Source organism: Emys orbicularis, chromosome 2 (assembly GCF_028017835.1).
Source record: "Emys orbicularis isolate rEmyOrb1 chromosome 2, rEmyOrb1.hap1, whole genome shotgun sequence".
Classification (NCBI taxonomy): domain Eukaryota; kingdom Metazoa; phylum Chordata; order Testudines; family Emydidae; genus Emys; species Emys orbicularis.
In genome coordinates, this window is record NC_088684.1 from 166,414,389 (window position 1) to 166,434,311 (window position 19,923).

The following is a 19,923-nucleotide window of genomic DNA, read 5'->3' on the forward strand; positions in this document are numbered from 1 at the left end:
TTGCATAAAGCAATAAAAAGTTTGACATTTTCCATTTTAGTCTTATTCTTATGAGAGTCAAAGAGCATGTTGTAAGATGGGCCACATGTACTGGAATGCATCTTAAAATGATTAATTTCTTTTCATTTTGCTGTTAGAAATGCACTTTTTTGTTAACAGCTTCAGCAAGCCCAAAGAATCTTTTTATGAAATGCTCCTACAGGTGTTCAGAGTTCTTTAAAATCAGACTAGTACAGCACAGTGCAAATGGCCTATACTTGTGGTTTGAATACTACCTCATTAAAAAAGTTACTCCAATTAGTTGGCTCATACCTGATTACTGGCGGCCATTATCAAGGTTCTCGTAGGTGCAGACTGAGGTTTACCACTTGGCATAGGCAATGCTGGTGGTAAACTGGCCATAAGATGAGTCGGTGCTTGCAGATTGAACTGGTAAACATTAGGAGTTGTGCAAGGTGGCGTATCAGAATCCTTTTGGCAAAGAAAAAGGGGAAAAGAAAAGCAACTTTACAGAAAGTACAGTATACACAGACTATGCATCTGTAAATGCAATGATTCAGTAACTGATAGTGTAAATACTGTAAAATCTGGGTTAAAACCATTTCAGTGTGAAATTAAATACACGCTGGTGCTACATTTACTTTATGTAGCAGTTTTAAGAGTAAACTCTAAAAACCTGCGTTGAGAAAAACAGTTTAACTATCAATCATGGTCTCAGATCAATTTCCACTCAGCTCAGACTACAGCCATATGTGAAATTAAATTCTCCACTCTCCCAAGTTAAAAGTCATGGGGACAAAGGTAGGAAAGAAGAAAACAAGGAGAGTAGCATTGGTAGATACACAGGGACTGGAATTTTAAAGTTCTGATCCTATACCAACAATTGAGCAGTTTGCTGGTAATTCAAGTTATTTGTACTTATCTGTACAGAAAAGTTACTCACTGGTAATTGTTATAGTCTTCTCCCATCCTACCCAGCAACAGCAAAGTTAGGGCTCCACCTACCAAGAAACAAGGAGACAGACGATCTGCCAGTCATGACTAATATACAAGCACCAAATCATCCACTTCCTTTCTGGTTAAAGATCTCTAATCTTATCTACTACTTTCCTTTGGAAGACAATGACACTGCACCAGGGGACGAGAGAAGGATTAAGGTTGATAGAAAGGAATACTATGACAATTACCTGTCAGTAATTTGCTTTCCATATGCCCTCTTCTCCCATCATGACCAACATCAACTATAGACAAGCGGTGAGCCAGAGGCGGTGGTCTTACTACTATGGTGCTTGTAGCACTTAACTGCCAACAAAATAAGCAGACAAGGACAGTTCCAGCTATTAATATCAGATGAAGATGCAAGGAGACAATCAGGTAGCTGTCTCAAATATTAATGATTGATTCTTATACTTTGAGTCCAAGAAATTGTCATGCACCTTACAGAAGATTTTAGTCATTTGGACATAAGACTATTTTTAATCCACTGATGTCGTGACAAATATCAAAAAGAATGAACAGGTAGCTTTTCTAAAATTGTTAATGCAAGATGGTTTAATTCAGGGCTTACTTGACATCCAGGAAAAAAAAAATCTTCCTCCATTTCAAAAGAGAAAACAAATATAGGTGCAACAGATACACCGATATGAAATTTATCACCAGACTAAGTGAACAGGGCTCCCTCTTAACATGGGTCACTATCCAGCTGTAAGCTCACATGGATGTTGTAAGAACTGAAAGGTTCCCAGGACTGAAGAATCAGTCTTATAACCAGATGCTCCAGGAGTATAATGCTAACAAATTTTCTTGGAGTGAGGAGAGGATTAGCCAGACACTCTTGGTTGACAGACATGCTTACTAAAGTGAAGACTAGTGTGTGATGATTTGCTAGGAGGCAAAAATTCCATAGCAGTCTGTTTAAAAAGAATTCCCAACTGGAAAGTTATGCAAGTGGGTCAGAGATGTATCTTCTACAAATGATGAGAATTCCATAATCCAGATAGTGAAGAATCCTCTCCTTTGATTTCTGCAGTAGAGGACCTGGATGACAATGCTGTCCATGTAAGAATTAACCATTATGTTTCATTCTGTGTCAGAAGGGGATCAGCAAAGTTTACAGAACTCAGTCAAGTGTATCCCAGGGCAATACAAGGTAGTGCCAATGAGCTGGGTGGATTGGTATATAAAAATAGGCCTTCAAAACCCAATATTGGGTGGTGTAGAAATAAAGATGAGAAGCCTATCAACATCCAGAACAAGAGTACAGTCATCTCTTTATGAGAACGTATTGAACAAAGCACTTATCTAATGGGCTGCCACAGAAAAAGGAGAGGAAAAGAGAGAAACTCCCCAAGCACCTCTGAGCAGTGGGAAGAAGTTACTGTTGCAGACTTCGGAAGGCACAGAAAACAGTTATATCTTCTGGTCTGATTGCATCTTGAGGCAAAGTGGCAGAAGGAATTCACTCATTGAAGAAAGATCTTTGTATTCCACAGGGAGATAGTTTAGTGATAAGTCAATGCACAGGTGGCTATCTACCAGATCACAGACACGGTAATGGATACCTGCCATGCAACAAATGCAGGGTCTGAAATTCCCAGGCAGTTTTAAACATGCAACCTATGTGCTGTAGCATTATAACCCTAACAGGTAAGACAGCTAGACCACATGGATGGGTAGTTGAAATTTCACACTCCCCCCCCCCCCCCCCAATGCTTAGCTTTGGTGTTGGGTTAGAGGCTGTGTGTTGGGGAGTGGGGGAATTTCAATGGACAACAAGTCCAAGCAAAGACCATAAGCTACCATAAATCACACTAATTAGGTAGGGAGGCAGAAGCAGCAGGTGAGAGGATGGACACTGTTGGACCTGCAGCCCTTAAAAGATAGGCAGAGTTTGAACTCTGTGCTGTTGCAGTCAGTGCCAGATCATTCCAAAGGGAGGACCTGAAACAAAATTCCAGGGCAGTCAATCCACCAAGTAGGAGTAGTGGTGGACAGAGATAGCAGCCTCTTCCAGGACTAGAACACTCCTTTGAAATCCTTTTGAAGTCAGACAACCGCTGAGGGATAAGAGACATGGGGGGGGAGGGGGGGGAAAGAGAGAGAGAGAGAGAGAGAAAAAAAAGCCAGTAGCAATGCCGGAATGGCTACTAAAAGGATATGTAGTTCCAGAAAAGCTGGACGAGCATAAGTCCATGGGGCCGGATGTGCTGAATCCGAGGATGCTAAAGGAGTTAGCGGATGTGATTGCAGAGCCATTGGCCATTATCTTTGAAAACTCATGGTGATCGGGGGAGGTCCCGGATGACTGGAAAAAGGCTAAAAAGTAGTGCCCATCTTTAAAAAAGGGAAGGAGGAGGATCCAGGGAACTACAGGCCAGTCAGCCTCACCTCAGTCCCTGGAAAAATCATGGAGCAGGTCCTCAAGGAATCAATTCTGATGCACTTCGAGGAGAGGAACGTCATCAGGAACAGTCAGCATGGATTCATCAAGGGCAAGTCTGCCTGACTAACCTAATTGCCTTCTATGATGAGATAACTGGCTCTGTGGATGAGGGGAAAGCAGTGGACGTGTTATTCCTTGACTTTAGCAAAGCTTTTGATACGGTCTCCCACAGTATTCTTGTCGGCAAGTTAAAGAAGTATGGGCTGGATGAATGGACTATAAGGTGGATAGAAAGCTGGCTAGATCGTCGGGCTCAATGGGTAGTGATCAATGGCTCCATGTTTAGTTGGCAGCCGGTATCAAGCAGCATGCCCCAAGGGTCGGTCCTGGGGCCGGTTTTGTTCAATATCTTCATCAATGATCTGCAGGACGGCATGGACTGCACCCTCAGCAAGTTTGCAGATGACACTAAACTGGGAGGAGTGATAGATATGCTGGAGGGTAAGGATAGGATACAGAAGGACCTAGACAAATTAGAGGATTGGGCCAAAAGAAATCTGATGAGGTTCAACAAGGACAAGTGCAGAGTCCTGCACTTAGGATGGAAGAATCCGATGCACTACTACAGACTAGGGACTGAATGGCTAGGCAGCAGTTGTGCAGAAAAGGACCTAGGGGTTACAGTGGATGAGAAGCTGGATATGAGTCAACAGTGTGACCTTATTGCCAAGAAAGCTAATGGCATTTTGGGCTGTATAAGTAGGGGCATTGCCAGCAGATCGAGGGATGTGATCATTCCTCTCTATTCGGCATTAGTGAGGCCTCATCTGGAGTACTGTGTCCAGATTTGGGCCCCACACTACAAGAAGGATGTGGAAAACTTGGAATGAGTCCAGCAGAGGGCAACAAAAATGATTAGTGGGCTGGAGCACATGACTTATGAGGAGAGGCTGACGGACCTGGGATTGTTTAGCCTGCAGGAGAGAAGAATGAGGGGAGGATTTGATAGCTGCTTTCTACTACCTGAAAGGGGGTTTCAAAGAGGATGGATCTAGACTGTTCTCAGTGGTACCAGATGACAGAATAAGGAGTAGTGGTCTTAAGTTGCGGTAGGGGAGATTTAGGTTGGATATTAATAAAAACTTTTTCACTAGGAGGGTGGTGAAGCACTGGAATGGGTTACCTAGGGAGGTGGTGGAATCTCCTTCCTTAGAGGTTTTTAAGGTCAGGCTTGACGAAGCCCTGGCTGGGATGATTTAGTTGGGGATTGGTCCTGCTTTGAGCAGGGGATTGTACTAGATGACCTCCTGAGGTCCCTTCCAACCCTGATATTCTATGATTCCATGGCCAAAAGGGGAGTTTCCCAAATTTTGGCAGCTGCTTGGCTTACAGGAATCCAAAAAGATTGCCCCACTCTCCTGAGAGAGGCAAAAGAGACTGCAGACAACATATAGGAGAGAGGGAATATATGGAAACACAAAGCTTCCAAAAATAGAGACATCACAGTGGATCTTACTGGTGGCTAATGGTGGCCAATACTCAAACCTATAGGCTCTAGAGGGGTCTAACCAGATGAAGAGCTCTCAGGCTATCATAGCCTATGTTACATAGGCAGAGAAACCAGACAATGCAGAAAAATGGGGCCCAAGACTCTGGAACAGTACTTCATGAATGAGAGAGGACTGATTCTGAGCAGTCAGTTTAGAGTCCTGGGGGGTGGGAAATAAGTAAACTGAGTATTTCCCCTTTGGTATTTGCAGGAAGGCATAGCCTGCGTATTTCAAATTGGAGGAGAGATCAGTTCAGAGGCCATTCAGAATTATTCATGGGATTCTGGTGCTTGCTCACATCACTTTCACCCTCTGTGCTGAAAATAGTTATTCCAAAGCTGCATTGAAATTGTTTTAAAAGACACTGACAACTTAACTAAATACATGGGCTGAGACCTGTAAATTTCCTGAAGCACTTAAACTGGGTAAGGCAGACTGGAGGAGAGATTGGTCCCAGGAATGAAAATTTGTCATCTCATTTTCTTTTATCCTGACTTCTCCCCCAAACCAATATATTTGGGATGTAATAAAAGAAAGATTAGTATGCAGAGAGGGACCAGGAAGGAAAAAGTACCCAACCAACAAATTATCAGGCTTTAATCATGACCACTGCTTAAAGAACCTTACTGCTCAGGATGCTTCTGCAAGGAATTAAAGTAAAGCCTGTAGCACTTTATTAGGGATTAGGGGATGACCAGATAGTAGCTTAATAGATTTCCTCTGTGGTGTCCAGGCCCTTTCTGCTCAGAAGGCTGCAGTTAAGTTTGTTGAACGAGGTCTTATGTCATTTGGAATGCACTGAAAAGGCTTGTGACACACCACTTGACTCGGCTAGCTATGGAATATTATATGGAATATGATATGGAATATGGATATTTTCAAGCCCAGATATGTTGAACGAAATAAAGATGTTTTAATAAAATATAGCTCTCTCATAAGGTATATTTTCACTGCTTCTCATATCTAGCAAGTAACATAATATTGTGGATGTTCATATGGAATATTCGTGGTTTTGTTCAAAGTAAGTATAGAAGCAAGAGAATCTACCTTTAACAAAGAATTCTACAGTAAGAAGAACTACCCTGTGCTCATGAAAGATGTTGTAGGGCTCAAGTCTTCTATTATCTAAAAAGACTGTCTTCAACTTAAGATGCTAGAGTTACTCTGAGATTCCCTTCCGGACTTATTCTGAGATCTGGGTTCAATTCCCAGCTTTGTCAGACTTCTTGCGTGACCTTGGGCAAGCCACTTTGCCTCAGCTCCTCATCTGTAAAATGGGACTATACTAAAGCTCACATAGTTGTGAAGATAAACCCATTAGTGTCAGAAGCACTCAGATATTAGGATGAGGGGCAAGAATCTAGATTGGAAGTAGAGATTTTGGAAATTTTTGCTCAAACAACTGTGATCAGGAACCACATCCTTATGGAAAGGAAGTACAGGGAGTTAGCTGACCAATTTGAAGGGAAGAGTTCTCAAACGTCTAGCACGATAGGCAGATCCAAACCAACACACTACCCTACCAGAGGCTACCACCACATGACCTACAAGACACCTAAACAGGCCTGCACTTTTGACTCGGTTTAACAAAGGGACATAAAAAGTAGTTGCGACATGTTGCAATCCCAAGATTAGGTGATTCAGTAAGAATCTACGCTAAGAATCTACAAGAGCTGGAGCACCTGGTTTCTGATCAATGAGCTTTCTATCTTTGAGCAGAAGATGAGAAAACCCAAGCAGCAGATAGACATGTGAGCCAGAGCATCTGTTCCTTGGGGGAAAAGAATCTCACTTTTGTGGATGCAAGAAAATCTGAGGTAGCCTAGTTCCCCAGGTATCTGCTAAAACAGTTCCTCTTTCAAGGGCCGCTTCAAGTTTTCAGCTAAATGCAAAAACAGTCTGGCCAAACAATGTCCCCATTCTTATATGGATTGTGTCGACTATCATCAGCCCATGAGAAAAAAATCTCTATTGCTTTAATGTTTAGACTTCAACTTCTTGTGACTCCTTGGTGACCTTTGTAAGACATGATCATATTGTGTGATTGAATTTCTTCTCAGTTGATCCTGAGTGCCAACCTGACTACTCTCTTAACAGTTGTTTAAGATGCAGGCTAACATGATTTTTAAAAAAGCACACTTTTGTGCCTGGCAAGATGTGGCCAGGTAGTCCATAGATTCATCCCCCCCAACACAGTAATTAGGAAAAAAGTTTGTCCTGGTTTTGGGAGTGTAGGCCTTTTAGTTTTTTTGTACTGGGACCTTACAGTTGTGATCAAGTACATTGGCAGACCAAAGCAGCTTTAAAGTCCCTTCTCAGGGTGCTTTTTGCATATAGCCTTCTGGGAAGGAATGCCCTCAACAGGAATTACCATGTCTCTGAAAGGGATACCACTATTACAACCACCTTGGGTAGGACAAGAAAATCATTTGACCCTGGTACCCTGCAAGACTTATGGGCTTGAGTGAGCCATCTTCTTTGGTGGGAGTGTCTCACTATCCTGAGTAACTTCTTCAAAAGAAAAATGAAGGGAGGATGGCAACTTCCGCTTCAATTTTGGATGACAGATATTTGCCTTTTGTGTTAGTCTGTTCAGCCATTGCCATCATCTGGCAGGCTTCTCAATGGCAATCATCCACTTTCTCCCCATGGTTTGAAACAGAGAAAAATAGTGTCTCCTGCTTCCTTGTCTCAGTGTTATGATCCAAATTTAAATGGTTTCATTTTTTCAGAGTAGCCACTAGAACTTGGTGAAATTTTTAGCTTTTGGAGATTTTTATTCCCTTGTCTTTCAAAAGGAGAAGGTCATCAGCAGAAGACTAACTTTCTATCTAAAATCTGCTTTTGGGTTTTAGCCAATAGCCTAGTAAAGGGGTCCTGAATCCCAGCACTCATCTAATATTTGGAGACAAAGTTAACAGGTGTTTTTCTTAAGCACTTCAGAGGTCTTCCTGTTGAGAATGAGAGAAAGAAAGGATGCTTGAGTACTTGAAACATTATTTGAATACCCACTTAAGCCTGGAATGAGTTGCTGGGCCTTATCTTTAAAAGGTAAACTAGACAAGTAGTTTTGAACCCAATCCTGAGAAGTCCTCAAATTGTCAAGGATAATTCTGTTTGTTGAGTCCAAAAAGATGAGGATAAATTACCATCTTGTGAAGTCTCAGATGGTGTAGAAGAATACAAAAGCCCAAGCAAGCTATGCAGACCAAACCTGATCCCCTCAATATTGTGTTTTTTTGTGGTCAAGAAGTTACAGCAACACTCCCCGCTTTCACAGTTCCTGAAAGGGACTGCTTGCAGGTGAACTGATCTTTGGCTTGCTTCATTTCCCAAAAGGACTAAAATCTGGCAATTTTGGTCACTTGAAAGGAATTGGAGATTTCATGTGTTGCTGCTCCAAAAAAAATCAGCTTTAAGAGCTAACATTGCAATGTATAAAACAGGAGTGCTGAACTGCCAAGCTGCTTGTGCTTCCAGAGGAAAAGAATCTGGTCTGAGGGTGAAAGGAGTATGGTCAAGCCCTTGAGTCCTGTGGACTAGATGGGACTGCCTGTTTTCAGTAAAAGGGTACAGCTCATGTATGCACTTCAGGGAGAAGTCAGGATCCAGAAAAGAAGATATATTGGGGAGAATGGAATTTTCCTATGGATTCCCTGTAGGCCCTTTTTAATGGTTGAATAGGTAGGAAGTCTCTGCACCAAAGGAGTTTTCCTTGTTGCTCTTCTCCATTCTTTCCCCATTGTCCACATTACCCTGTGAACTGGACTTTTTCCCTCCCTCCCTTTCCCCTTATTTACAGAAGTGATAAGTAGTCAGAGAGAGGCCAAATGGGAGCTAACTGAGGCATAGGGCTGCACTCCATACTTCCAACCCAGAAAGAAAGAAAAAAAACTGGAAAGGAAGCAAGCACGCTTGTGTTTATATGTTAATACTTGGTTATTACATAGCTTTTTTCATACCAAGATCTCAGAGTGTTTGATAGAGGAAGCTAAGTATTACAAGGCAGCAATGTGAAGTAAATTGCCCAAAACCGCACAACAGTTCACTGACAAGCAGGAATAGAACCTTGGTGGCCTCACTCCTAGTTCAGTGCACTAGCCACTTCACTGGATTCCGCCTTCAGATATGCTTTGAGGGATCATTTCTATGAGATATATGAATGAAGACCATCATGTCTCTTTCCTACTTGGTATGAGGAGCCATAACACTGTCTAATCATCACTTGAGCAAAGTGAGAAGGAGAGATACCCAAGAAAGCTTTTCTATCCACAGCAGGTTATGAGGTACGGATTTTATGAACATGTGCTATTATTATTAATTATTATATAGTTTTCATTATAAATGCTTTTTTTAAAAACCCACAGATTTTACAAAGCCTTCATATTTAGGACTGCAACTGGCCATTTTCTCTGCCTGGAAGTGAATTTTTTAAATTATGGGAAGGATCATTGTAAGAAAAAAGTACTTTGAAAAGTAGCAGGGCTAAAACAAGAGTAGGGGACTGAAATTGGTCAGTCATTGAGGATTAGTGCCTTTACTTTGTTTGGCGGGGGAAATGTTGGCATATTCAGTAAACTTTCAGTTTAATCTTGTTAAGTTGGCCACTACTAAGATTTTAAAAATATGTATAATACCCTTTAATTTCACCGCACACTCTTCTGCCAGTTCTGAATGTGGGCTGTTAAGCTCTTTTGTTGACATTCAACATATGTAAACAACCTTAATATTAGGAAAAGGAAAGATTTGCAGGCATGGAAAACAGTGCCCCTCAATTTTAGGATTTCTACAATTTGTTGCATTACACAACATTCTGTAAATATTATGCTTTAATTCAAGTAAATTATGTTTTATTGTGAAGACAGAGCCCAGAAAAAGCCAACAGAAAATGCATAGAGATGCCATACTCCAATATCACAGCTGTACAATTGAACTCAATCAACAGGTGTTGCATGTATCACATTCTCCTTTTTCTGTTCAATGTTAACTTCTCATAGACTCTAAGGTCAGAAGGGACCATCATGTTCATCTAGTATCACCCTCCTGCAAATTGCAGGCCACAGAACCTTACCCACTCCTGAAATAGACCCCTAATCTATGGCGGAGTTAATGAAGTTCTCAAATCATGGTTTAAAGACTTAAAGTTACAGATAATTCACCTCTATTTTCTACCTCCTGAATGCAAGCTTAATATTGTTTTAATGTAAAGTATTGAAGTGTACATTTAGTGCAAATGCTTGCCCTCCCTGAACTGGACAGTGTCTTTCTCACGTGTCCTTGATACAGGGTGGAAATGAAACTAGTTTTTGCATTCAGATTACCTCAAAGACACAAAGACTTCTTATAAACTAGTGAAAAGCGACAAAGGGTCCTGTGGCACCTTACAGACTAACAGAGAAGTGGGTATTCACCCACGAAAGCTTATGCTCCAATACGACTGTTAGTCTATAACAGGGGTAGGCAACCTTTCAGAAGCGGTGTGCCGAGTCTTCATTTATTCACTCTAATTTAAGGTTTCGCGTGCCGGTAACACATTTTAACGTTTTTAGAAGGTCTCTTTCTATAAGTCTATATTATATAACTAAACTATTGTATGTAAAGTAAACAAGGTTTTCAAAATGTTTAAGAAGCGTCATTTAAAATTAAATTAAAATGCTGATCTTACGCCACCAGCCTGCTCAGCTCGCTGCCAGCATGGGGTTCTATTCACCTAGGCCGGCAGCCGGGACCCCAGACCTAGGGGGCGGTGTTTCAGGGGTCAGGGCCGAGGGCTGGGGGAGGGGGTTCAAGGCAGAAGGCTGGGGTGTGTGTGTGTGGGGGGGGGGGTTCAGGGATCAGGGCAGAGGGCTGGAGTGTGTGGGGGGTGTAGGGCAGAAGGCTGGGGGTGTGGGGGGGTTCAAGGGTCAGGGAAGAGGGCTGGGGTGTGTGGGGGTGCAGGGCAGAAGGCTGGGTGTGGGGGGGTTCAAGGGTCGGGTCTGAGGGCTGGGGGGGTGCAGGGCAGAAGGCTGGGTGTATGTTGAGGTGGGGGGGTTCAGGGCAGAGGGCTGGGGGTATGGGGGTGCAGGGCAGAAGGCTGGGTGTGTGTTGGGGTAAGGGGGTGCAGGGCAGAGGGCTGGGAGGTGTGAGGGTCAGGGCAGAGGGCTGGGGTGCTCGGCTTGTGGGGGTGCTCCCAGCCCCCTGCCCTGAGCGGCTCATGGCAGGGGGCTGGACGGGATATGCCCTGTTCCACCCCCTTCCCCCAGGCTCCGTCCCTACCTCTCTCTGCCTCCTCTACGGAGCAGGAAGCACGCTGCCACTCTTCCCCCTCCCCCTCACTAGGGCCATCAGCTGATTGGTGCAGGGAAGGAGAGGAGGAGGGGCAGGAAAGCACCATGCTGGGGGAAGAAGCGGGGGTGGGGGGAAGCTTGGCTGCCGCAGAACCAAGCTTCTGCCTCCTGCCCCCGCAGGGGAGAGCGGTGGGGCTGAGTCGGGCTGGGGCCGCATCAGGGAGCTGCGTGCCACCCAAAATTGACTCGCGTGCCGTGTTTGGCACGCGTGCCGTAGGTTGCCGACCCCTGGTCTATAAGGTGCCACAGGACTCTGTCGCTTTTTACAGATCCAGACTAACTCGGCTACCCCTCGGATATAAACTAGTGAGCTCTTCACTGCAATGGTGTTGCAACAGCCCACGATCATTCTGCTTGTTGATTAACATCCCCAGAGGACAAGTGTGGTTTTCCCAACCCCTCTCCAAACCATGACTACTATTGAGTACCCAAGGTGGTTATTAGCTCAACTCCTATGGCCAGCCACATTCTTGATCTGTAGTGATTGGGATGGGATTGAGGTAAGGCACTTGGATTTCTTCTATGGCCTGAAGTGGTCACTACCTTCTGTTTTGAAGCTAAGTCACATCTGTGTCAGGGCAGTAAACCTATTGGACAGCCTGCCCTCAGAGCACTCGAAAAATGCGATGGTTTAATCACCAACAGGGACAGAGTGTTCTTTTGACAATCAATGATTTGGGTGGTCGTATAAAAAAAACCTTTTGTTCTCCATCCCTAGGAGCGCTCTTCTCAGGCTCAGTCCTCACAGGTCATCTTGGTTGACAAGTTAATCTGCAACCAAGGAAGCTGAAGGGAAGGTGGGTGGAGCCAGGGTGGCAGAACTGTTTGAATCGGATCACAGACTTGCAGATAAGGCCAGAAGAGATGACTGATCATACAGGTCAGCCTACATAAGAGGCTACAGGACTTCCCCCGAGTTAATTCCTGTCCGAAATAGAGCATGTCTTTTAGAAAAATATCCAATTTTGATTTGAAAATTTCCAGTGATCAATTGTTTAAAAGATCTTTAAAATTCCTATGGTTTTGTGGAAGACAAGGAGAGATATTTTGCCTTTCACCACAGCTTCTGTCAGACCTTAAACAGATATATCTCGGGTGAACAGCTTGGTTCATTGTGGATGTCCATGCTCATCAGCAGATTACATTACCTCCTATTTTAAGGAAAATGCCTATTATTTTGCAGAGAAAAAAATTGATTGGGTTCAGACGGTCCATGAGAAGATGAAACAAATTCTTCATCTATTTTAGTTCCTGCCAGGAGTGCTCCACAGGGCTGAGGAAGTTTAGTGCTACCACCTGGATCCACATCCTTCCTGGCTGGTGAACTGCGTAGCCCATTTCTAGTGGAGTCTGTCAGTGCATCAAATAATGGAAGGCTGCCAACTTCTTAAGTGCATCCTATGCTGCTGCGGAATTACCTGCTCACTTGTGAATCATGTTCTTATTTATTTTGTTCTTATTTAAAAATGGGCACTCTTGACTTCAGTCTCAGGCTTGGTCTACACTAATCCCCCAATTCGAACTAAGGTACGCAACTTCAGCTACGTGAATAACGTAGCTGAAGTCGACATACCTTAGTTCGAACTTACCGCGGTCCAGACGCGGCAGGCAGGCTCCCCCGTCGACTCCGCGGTACTCCTCTCGCCGAGCTGGAGTACCGCAGTCGACGGCGAGCACTTCCGGGATCGATTTATCGCGTCCAGACAAGACGCGATAAATCGAACCCGGAAGTTCGATTGCCAGCCGTCGAACTACCACATAAGTATAGACAAGCCCTCACATTTAAAGTAATAGACTGCACTCAGGCAAGGTAAGGGAACAGGGGAATGTGGGAGGAAACTGTGCAGAGGCAAGGTGAGGAGTAGGAGACTAAAGGGAAGAAGTGACTACACAGTCATAAGGCAGAAGAATGAGAGAAAGATAGGTATACCAGTTCCCCTAACTCAAAATGAAAGGAATATTCCAAGCAGCCAGAGCAGGGAGATACATGTTCTGTATAAATTTAAGGTTGCATTTTGAACCAGAAATGAACACAAATTGGGGATGAGCTATTAATTGGGGATTGGTTCTGCTTTGAGCAGGGGGTTGGACTAGACCTCCTGAGGTCCCTTCCAACCCGGATATTCTATGATTCTATTATTCTATTTACCCTTGAGACTAAAAACAAATGAAAAACCATGTATTAACTTTTTGAAGTTTGATTTTTTGGCATCTGTTTCTGAATGCTTGTGGTTGGCACTACTGCTGAAAGGAGCCATCCATTTGATGACAACCTGACTAACTGTTTCTCTGTGCTTAATCTTCAATCTTAATCGCACAGGAAAGATGGTGACAAGTCAGCTGTTTTATATGCCTTACTTTCCTTGATTTGTGTTAATCTGGATAGGATACAGAAACTGCTTTAGTCTCCTAATAACAGATGAAGATCAAGTATCTGCTGATATGTAGCTCAGCTGCCTTTCATACAGCTGATGACAAGGTGATGTACCTCAAGGCAGAAGGATGGTGCTGCCTTTTGTGGCTCTTACCATTTCAGAATGCCTTCTAGAATTTCTGTTCGGCAATGGTGACAAGACGGTATAGTGAAGTCATATGAACCTCTGAGAAGTGGGGTTTGTCTGCTAGGTGTTTCTTTTGCAACTTGGGAGTCTCACCACATTCCAAATTTGTTTTAGCAGCTTTTAGGGGCAGTCAGAACAGGTGCTCTTCATTTGCTTCTGGCCAAGCGCTTGAATCATCTCTCCAGATACAGATCTACAATGGTTCATGGTTTTGACACTAGTAAGACTAGATTACTGCAATGTGTTCTATTTAGGCACTACATCTTTAATCCATTCAAAATCTGTACCTGGCCCAGAATGCTGCAGTAGGCTTGAGCCAAGTATCTCATTATGAGCATATTACAATGGTGCTTTATAAGCTATACTGTCCACCTGTGGGTTTTGGTGTGGAGTTTATAGGCACTGTTATTGACCTAAAGAATCATAAAAGGATGAGGGGCTACCTAATGACAAACCACCGCTTTTCACGTCATACTGTTGAAGTTAAATTCAGCAGTGGCACAAAATCTCAATATGAGAAGGTGCTGATAGCATGGCTTTATTCATGAGGGCTCCTTGGCTTTGGAATTTAAACCCCACCCCTTGGTCCAAAAATAGTAGTTTATTCACTTTCATGGCATGATGTGAGGCTCATCTCCTCATGCGAGACTCTATGAGGAAGATTTTGCTCGATGGGCATCATCAGGAAGGGGTACTTGCCCCACACTTTTTTGCTTTACAGGTTACTGATCGTTTTATATCTGCTGATGTTTTAAAGAAAACTGCAAAGAGTGCCTAGAGCTTCAGATAGACTGTTTAATTCTTACAGTTACAAAGGGGGTAAGACAGCTTGTTACTGTCTTATGTTTTAGTAAGTTTGATGAAGACACAAGAACACAAAAGAATATCAACTTATTATGGCAGGCTAGAATGATATATTGAAACTTTACTTTAAAAAAAATAAAGTAGTGCACTAAGTGCTGCTATTTTAACGAATAGACCACTGTAGCTTTATAGACGAACTTTCTGGTAATTTAATCTATTAAAGAAGGGAAAAAAAAAAAAAAAACCACTTACAATATCACTGCCAGAGAGTGATGATACAGAAGAGGCAGATGAACCTGAGGACAACTGTTGGGTACTAGTTAATGACAAAGCCAAGTGTTGGTTGAAGGGTGATTCAGAGCCTCTGTTCTGTTGTTCTGGAGTTATGTGCTCTCTTACTTTCATTCTATTGTCTGTTGATAAACACATAATCATCATTTAGAAGCACATGAAACCTCATCACCTTGTAGTTTAGAAAAAAGTATTTCCCAAAGTTGCATTAACTAGCTAACGTTAAAAGTTTTCAACAGCAAGAGTCTCAGGCTACGTCTACGCTGCCCTGCAGTTTGGACTATATGGGACTGAATAACTGTGTGCAGCAAAGTGCTATGGTAACTCCCATATGAAGACACGGAGGGAATGAACTAAAAGGTTCCTAGTTCGCATTACCATAGTCACCTTTAACAAAGGTTACAATAATGAGAACTAGAAACCTTTTAGTTCATGCCTGCAACATCCACACGGGGGAGTTTCAGTGCAACACTGTGGTGTGCACGGCTATTCACACCCCCATAATCCAAACGGCAGAGCCACATACGCAAGCCCCACATCTTGAAATTAATTTCAGGTGCATGAGACCTTACTGCAGAATTTTGTGAATAGCCCAGTACAGAGAACATATTTACAACTGGATCAGTCCAAGGAAGTTCTTTTTCTGTATTTCTTGGAAAGTATTTTAGTAATTTGAAGCTTCTGAGATCAACTCCTGTACTTACCAATATCAGGTGACAGACTATTTTTGCCTCCCCATGTCTTTTTAATCCATGCTCTGTAGTCAATCACTTCCTGTGTCACTTTGATGATTCTACCTAATGTGCTAGAAACAAAGTTATATTTGTAGACCAATATAAAAACTTAGTGGGGAAACAAAGAGGTTAGATATTCAAAAACTGTATTCTACATGAACAACTATTCAAATGAACTAGATTGATTTAAGATTTAAAGAGGTGATGAAGTAACCAAGGTATTATCTTAGCTTTCATGACTTCGTTTGCTTACTATTCAGTTTAAGCCACTGGCAATGCAGACTTGCTATTAAATGACATCTGTTGCACTTCCTACCTTTACTAGTGTTAGTGACACTGTAGTTGAAATGGACTCTGTCAGAAACACAAGTTTCAACCAAACTTTTCTGTAGTAACACCTTTAATAATTAAAATACTTGTACCTGATAACAAGAGCACCTCAGAGGTTACAAGTATTCCCTAGGGAAACTACATAATCATGGCTTCCTTATATCCTTCATGGAGTCTCAATTAGACTACAAGTAATTCATGGAGTAGAAACCTCAGTTAATACACGTCTTGGTCTCAGACTGGTTTTGACACTGAAAGACCTTCAATCTTTTGCCATAGATTTAAAAAATGGGGGAATTAAAGGATATTAAATCCCTACAAATAATGCATAGTATTAACGTTCAGCATACAGCTGCTGGGAGACACCAGGAATAGAGAAATACTGGGGCAAGTGGTGTGGGATTGCCTGGCCACTGAACTCCAAGAAGAAAAATTATATTTCTGGCAACTATACTATTTAAATTTATTAGAAGCAATCCTAAATCTCTGAGATTTAGACTGCAGAGGTAACACCTACAAGTTTCTTTGATGACCAAGGGGATATATCAGGACCGGGACTACTTAAAGACTGAGCCCAAGGAGGACTAGAGACACACCACCAGAAGAGTACTGAGATAGGCCCTGGTAGACTGTATACCCCGGAAGAGGTCTGTTCTGGTTCACATGCAGACAGTGTGCATGACTCAGCTGGAGGGCTGAGTCGCTGAAAAAAAAACACCTGAAAACCACTAAAAGGGGTCACCAGAACTGAAAGAATGCAGACACACTCAACCAGAGGGGGCGCTCATGAGAGGTGAGTGCCGACCCTGTTACATTTGGTACTAGCAGTGGGATTCTTCAAACCAACCCCTGATTAACAAGGGGCATGATTATGGAGGAGGTGATCCACCTGTTGGTGGCAGGCCAACAGCAGCAGATAGCTGCGGTGCAACAGCAGCGCACCCAGACCCTGCTGATACATCTGATAAAGAACCTGCAGAGGCAACAGGTAGTCAAGTTTGCGACACAACAGCAGTGGTGGGAGATCCACTCCAAGAAGCAGGAGCAGAAAGAGAGACACTTCAGTCACATCACATCTGGCAACTTAGTGGGTTTAGCAGGCGAGAGGCCTGAAGCCCAGCCACGGAGATGTTATGGGTGTGGGCATTTAAGAAGGGCTTGCCCTGGCAGGAACAGCAAGGTTTAATTGCTTTTATTGTGGAGAGCTGGGCCACATAAAAAGATTTTGCCCTTTAAAGGGCTGGGCTTAATGCAAGGGGAAAGGCAAGGGCCCCAAGGATAAACCAGATGAATAGAGGATGCTGGTGCAAATCCCTATGAGTTAGGGGTAGGTGCTCCAGAACTGACAAGGGAACCAGGCACGGGTGACTCTGGGCAGCAGGACAGTAGGGCTATTGCAAAGGCCCCAAGAAATACGCAGCCCATGGCCAAAGCAAGGGAAAAGGCTGTGTGTTTTGCCTGCAGGATGGCAGAGCATTTAAAGAGATATTGCCCTCTCAGAGAAAGGAGGGGCAACAAGGGAAAAGACGGCTATCCCAGGCTGAGGCAAGACTGAGACAGTCAAAAGAGAGACTGGGTGGGTTTCTCGGCCCTCATGCAGGAGAGACCAAGATGGCACCCGAGGACCAGGAGGGTTTGGGACCAACTAGGTAAGGAGGCAGAGGAGCTGGGAACCAGAGGAAGGATGGCAAAAGGGGTTCAGATGGAGCTCAAGTACAGGATAATATAGGGACCCAGACAGATTCCCAGGAACAACAGGATACAGATGGGACCCCCCACAGATTGTCAAGGTCACCGGTTATGGTGGGAACCAAGTTGGACCTCACAGTGAACAGGTTAGCACAGGGACTCAGACAGGGTCACCCTAAGGAAAGAAGGTAGAGCAGGCTGGTTCTATGAGTTCCCTCCTAAGTGTTGACGAGCTAACCAAATGGCTGGAGTCAGGGCCGGCTCTGGCTTTTTGGCCGCCACAAGCAAAAAAAAAAAAAAAAAAAAAACCCTGCGGCCCGGCCGGAGCGCGGGTGCAGAAGGACCGGCTGGGGGGGGGGGGGGGGGGGGGAAGACTCAGCTAACGTGCGATGAGCCAACAGGGCGCGGCCCCTCCCGCTGCGCCGGCTCCTGCCGCCTGCCGCGAGGGGGGCTCTGGTCTGCGGGGAGGGAAGGAAGAGGACTGCCCTGCAGGGCGCTCTGGTTCTCCGCGCTGCTGCCCCCTACAGGGCGGCCGGAGCGGAACAAGAACAAAACAAAAACAGCCGCCCTGGGACTGGGCAGAATGCCGCCTCCAACAATCTGCCGCCCCAAGCACCAGCTTGCTCAGCTGGTGCCTGGAGCCGGCCCTGGCTGGAGTCAACAGAGAGTGAAATGGAGGATCTTAAGTGCCAGAGGGAGCAACTGGCCATGGATCTCCAGTTTGCTAAGGAGGAAAAAAAGCACCTGCTCCACTTGGTAAAAGACCTCGAGACAGCTCGGCATACAGGGATGGACAAGCTGTGGCATGCAGAGACCCCGAAGTACAGGAGGCAAAGGTGAAGTGAAAGGATCCTTAAATGCTCTCAGGTAAGAGAGACCTGGGAGAGTAGACCCTGACTAAAGGGGGCAAAAGGACACAGAAAAACACTCTCCAGATAGAGAGGTCAGGGAGAGAGAAGACTCTGCTAAAGCGGGGCAAGAGACTAGTAGAACTACCACCCCAATCCTATCAGGGAGGAGAGGAGAGGAGAGGAGAGGAGATGGAGTGGACTAGCCCAAAGGCTTCCTGCTGGAGGCCTCATGGTTTTGCCACACCCATCCCAGCCAAGGAGCAGTGGAGAGGTCCTCCAAGCAGCCTAGAGTGGTTGAAAGGAAGCAACCAATCAGAGGGGCTGATGGAACAGCCAATCAGGGGCAAGGAGGGCCATATAAAAGGAGCAACAGTACAAGAGTTAGTTGCTGCTTGGAGCTGGAGAAGAAAGGACTGAGTGCCTGGCTGGAAGAGCAGCAGGACCACAGACAGCTAAGTTGGGGCAGGGACTGGTGAAGTGAGAGGATCCTTCCTGGCTACTAGGACTGATCCAAAGACAGTTTGCTGGCAGGGATTGGGTAAGCAATGAAGGAGCTCCTGGCAAGCTGCTGGGACTACGTAGGGACTGAGCCTGGGGAGGGCTGCAGGAAGATAGTGTCTCTGGGGAGGAAGCCCTGGGGATATGGCCCCATACCAGGACTGGGACTACTTAAAGACTGAGCCCAGGGAGGACTAATGAGACCCCACCAGAGGGGTGCTGAGATAGGCCCTGGTGGACTGTATACCCTGGAAGAGGTCTGTTCTGGTTGTCATGCAGACCGTGTGTGAGAGAGACTCGTCTGGAGGGCTGAGTTGCTGGGAAAAAAAAAAGCGACCTGAGAACCACCGAAAGGGGTTATCACAACTGAAAGAATGCAGACACACCCAACAAGAAGGGTGCTCAAAAGAGGTGGGTGCTGACCCCATTACAGTAAGACTTTTATAGTACGCGTCGGTGGGCCACAGGTTTAATTTCTAAAGGGGTCTGCACTGCCATTTGAAATTTTGTAGAGGTGAGCAAATGAAAAAAGGTTGAAAAACCACTGTACTAGACAACAGACTTGTCTTCCCTACTTCACACCTGCCCTCTATCCTCATGCCTTTTTTTATGGTAGCTTTTTCCCTTTAAGTTTAGAGAGAAGGGGAAAAAATACATCTGAATAGCCTATCTTACTAAGAAGGCTCAGTTACCAGCAGCCCCCAGTCACTTAGCCCTCTAATTTACAAGTCTGAATGGTATTTTAGAAAAGCAGACTCAAGGCATGATCTACAACAGAACCCAAGACAAATCTTGCCTCTAGCATTAACTCAATGTGTTGCACTGGGCAAGTCGATACCTAAGGCCATGTCTAACCTTCAGAATTATGTCAACCTAACTTAAATCAGCATACAGCCCCCACAATTAT

At 44.4% G+C, this 19,923-nt stretch overlaps 1 protein-coding gene across 3 annotated transcripts in view; it reads right to left on the reverse strand.

Annotated features, from left to right (window-relative positions):
* The window catches only part of TENT4A (terminal nucleotidyltransferase 4A), a 101,980-nt gene that overhangs the window by 17,728 nt on the left and 64,329 nt on the right, over positions 1 to 19,923 (reverse strand). For all 3 annotated transcript variants that reach the window (XM_065397930.1, XM_065397929.1, XM_065397928.1), the window contains 3 exons: positions 15,619 to 15,719; positions 14,876 to 15,036; positions 313 to 471 (listed from right to left, as the gene is read on the reverse strand). In XM_065397930.1, the coding sequence (XP_065254002.1) occupies positions 313 to 471; positions 14,876 to 15,036; positions 15,619 to 15,719 (421 nt within the window). The remainder of the gene's footprint in view (positions 1 to 312; positions 472 to 14,875; positions 15,037 to 15,618; positions 15,720 to 19,923) is intronic.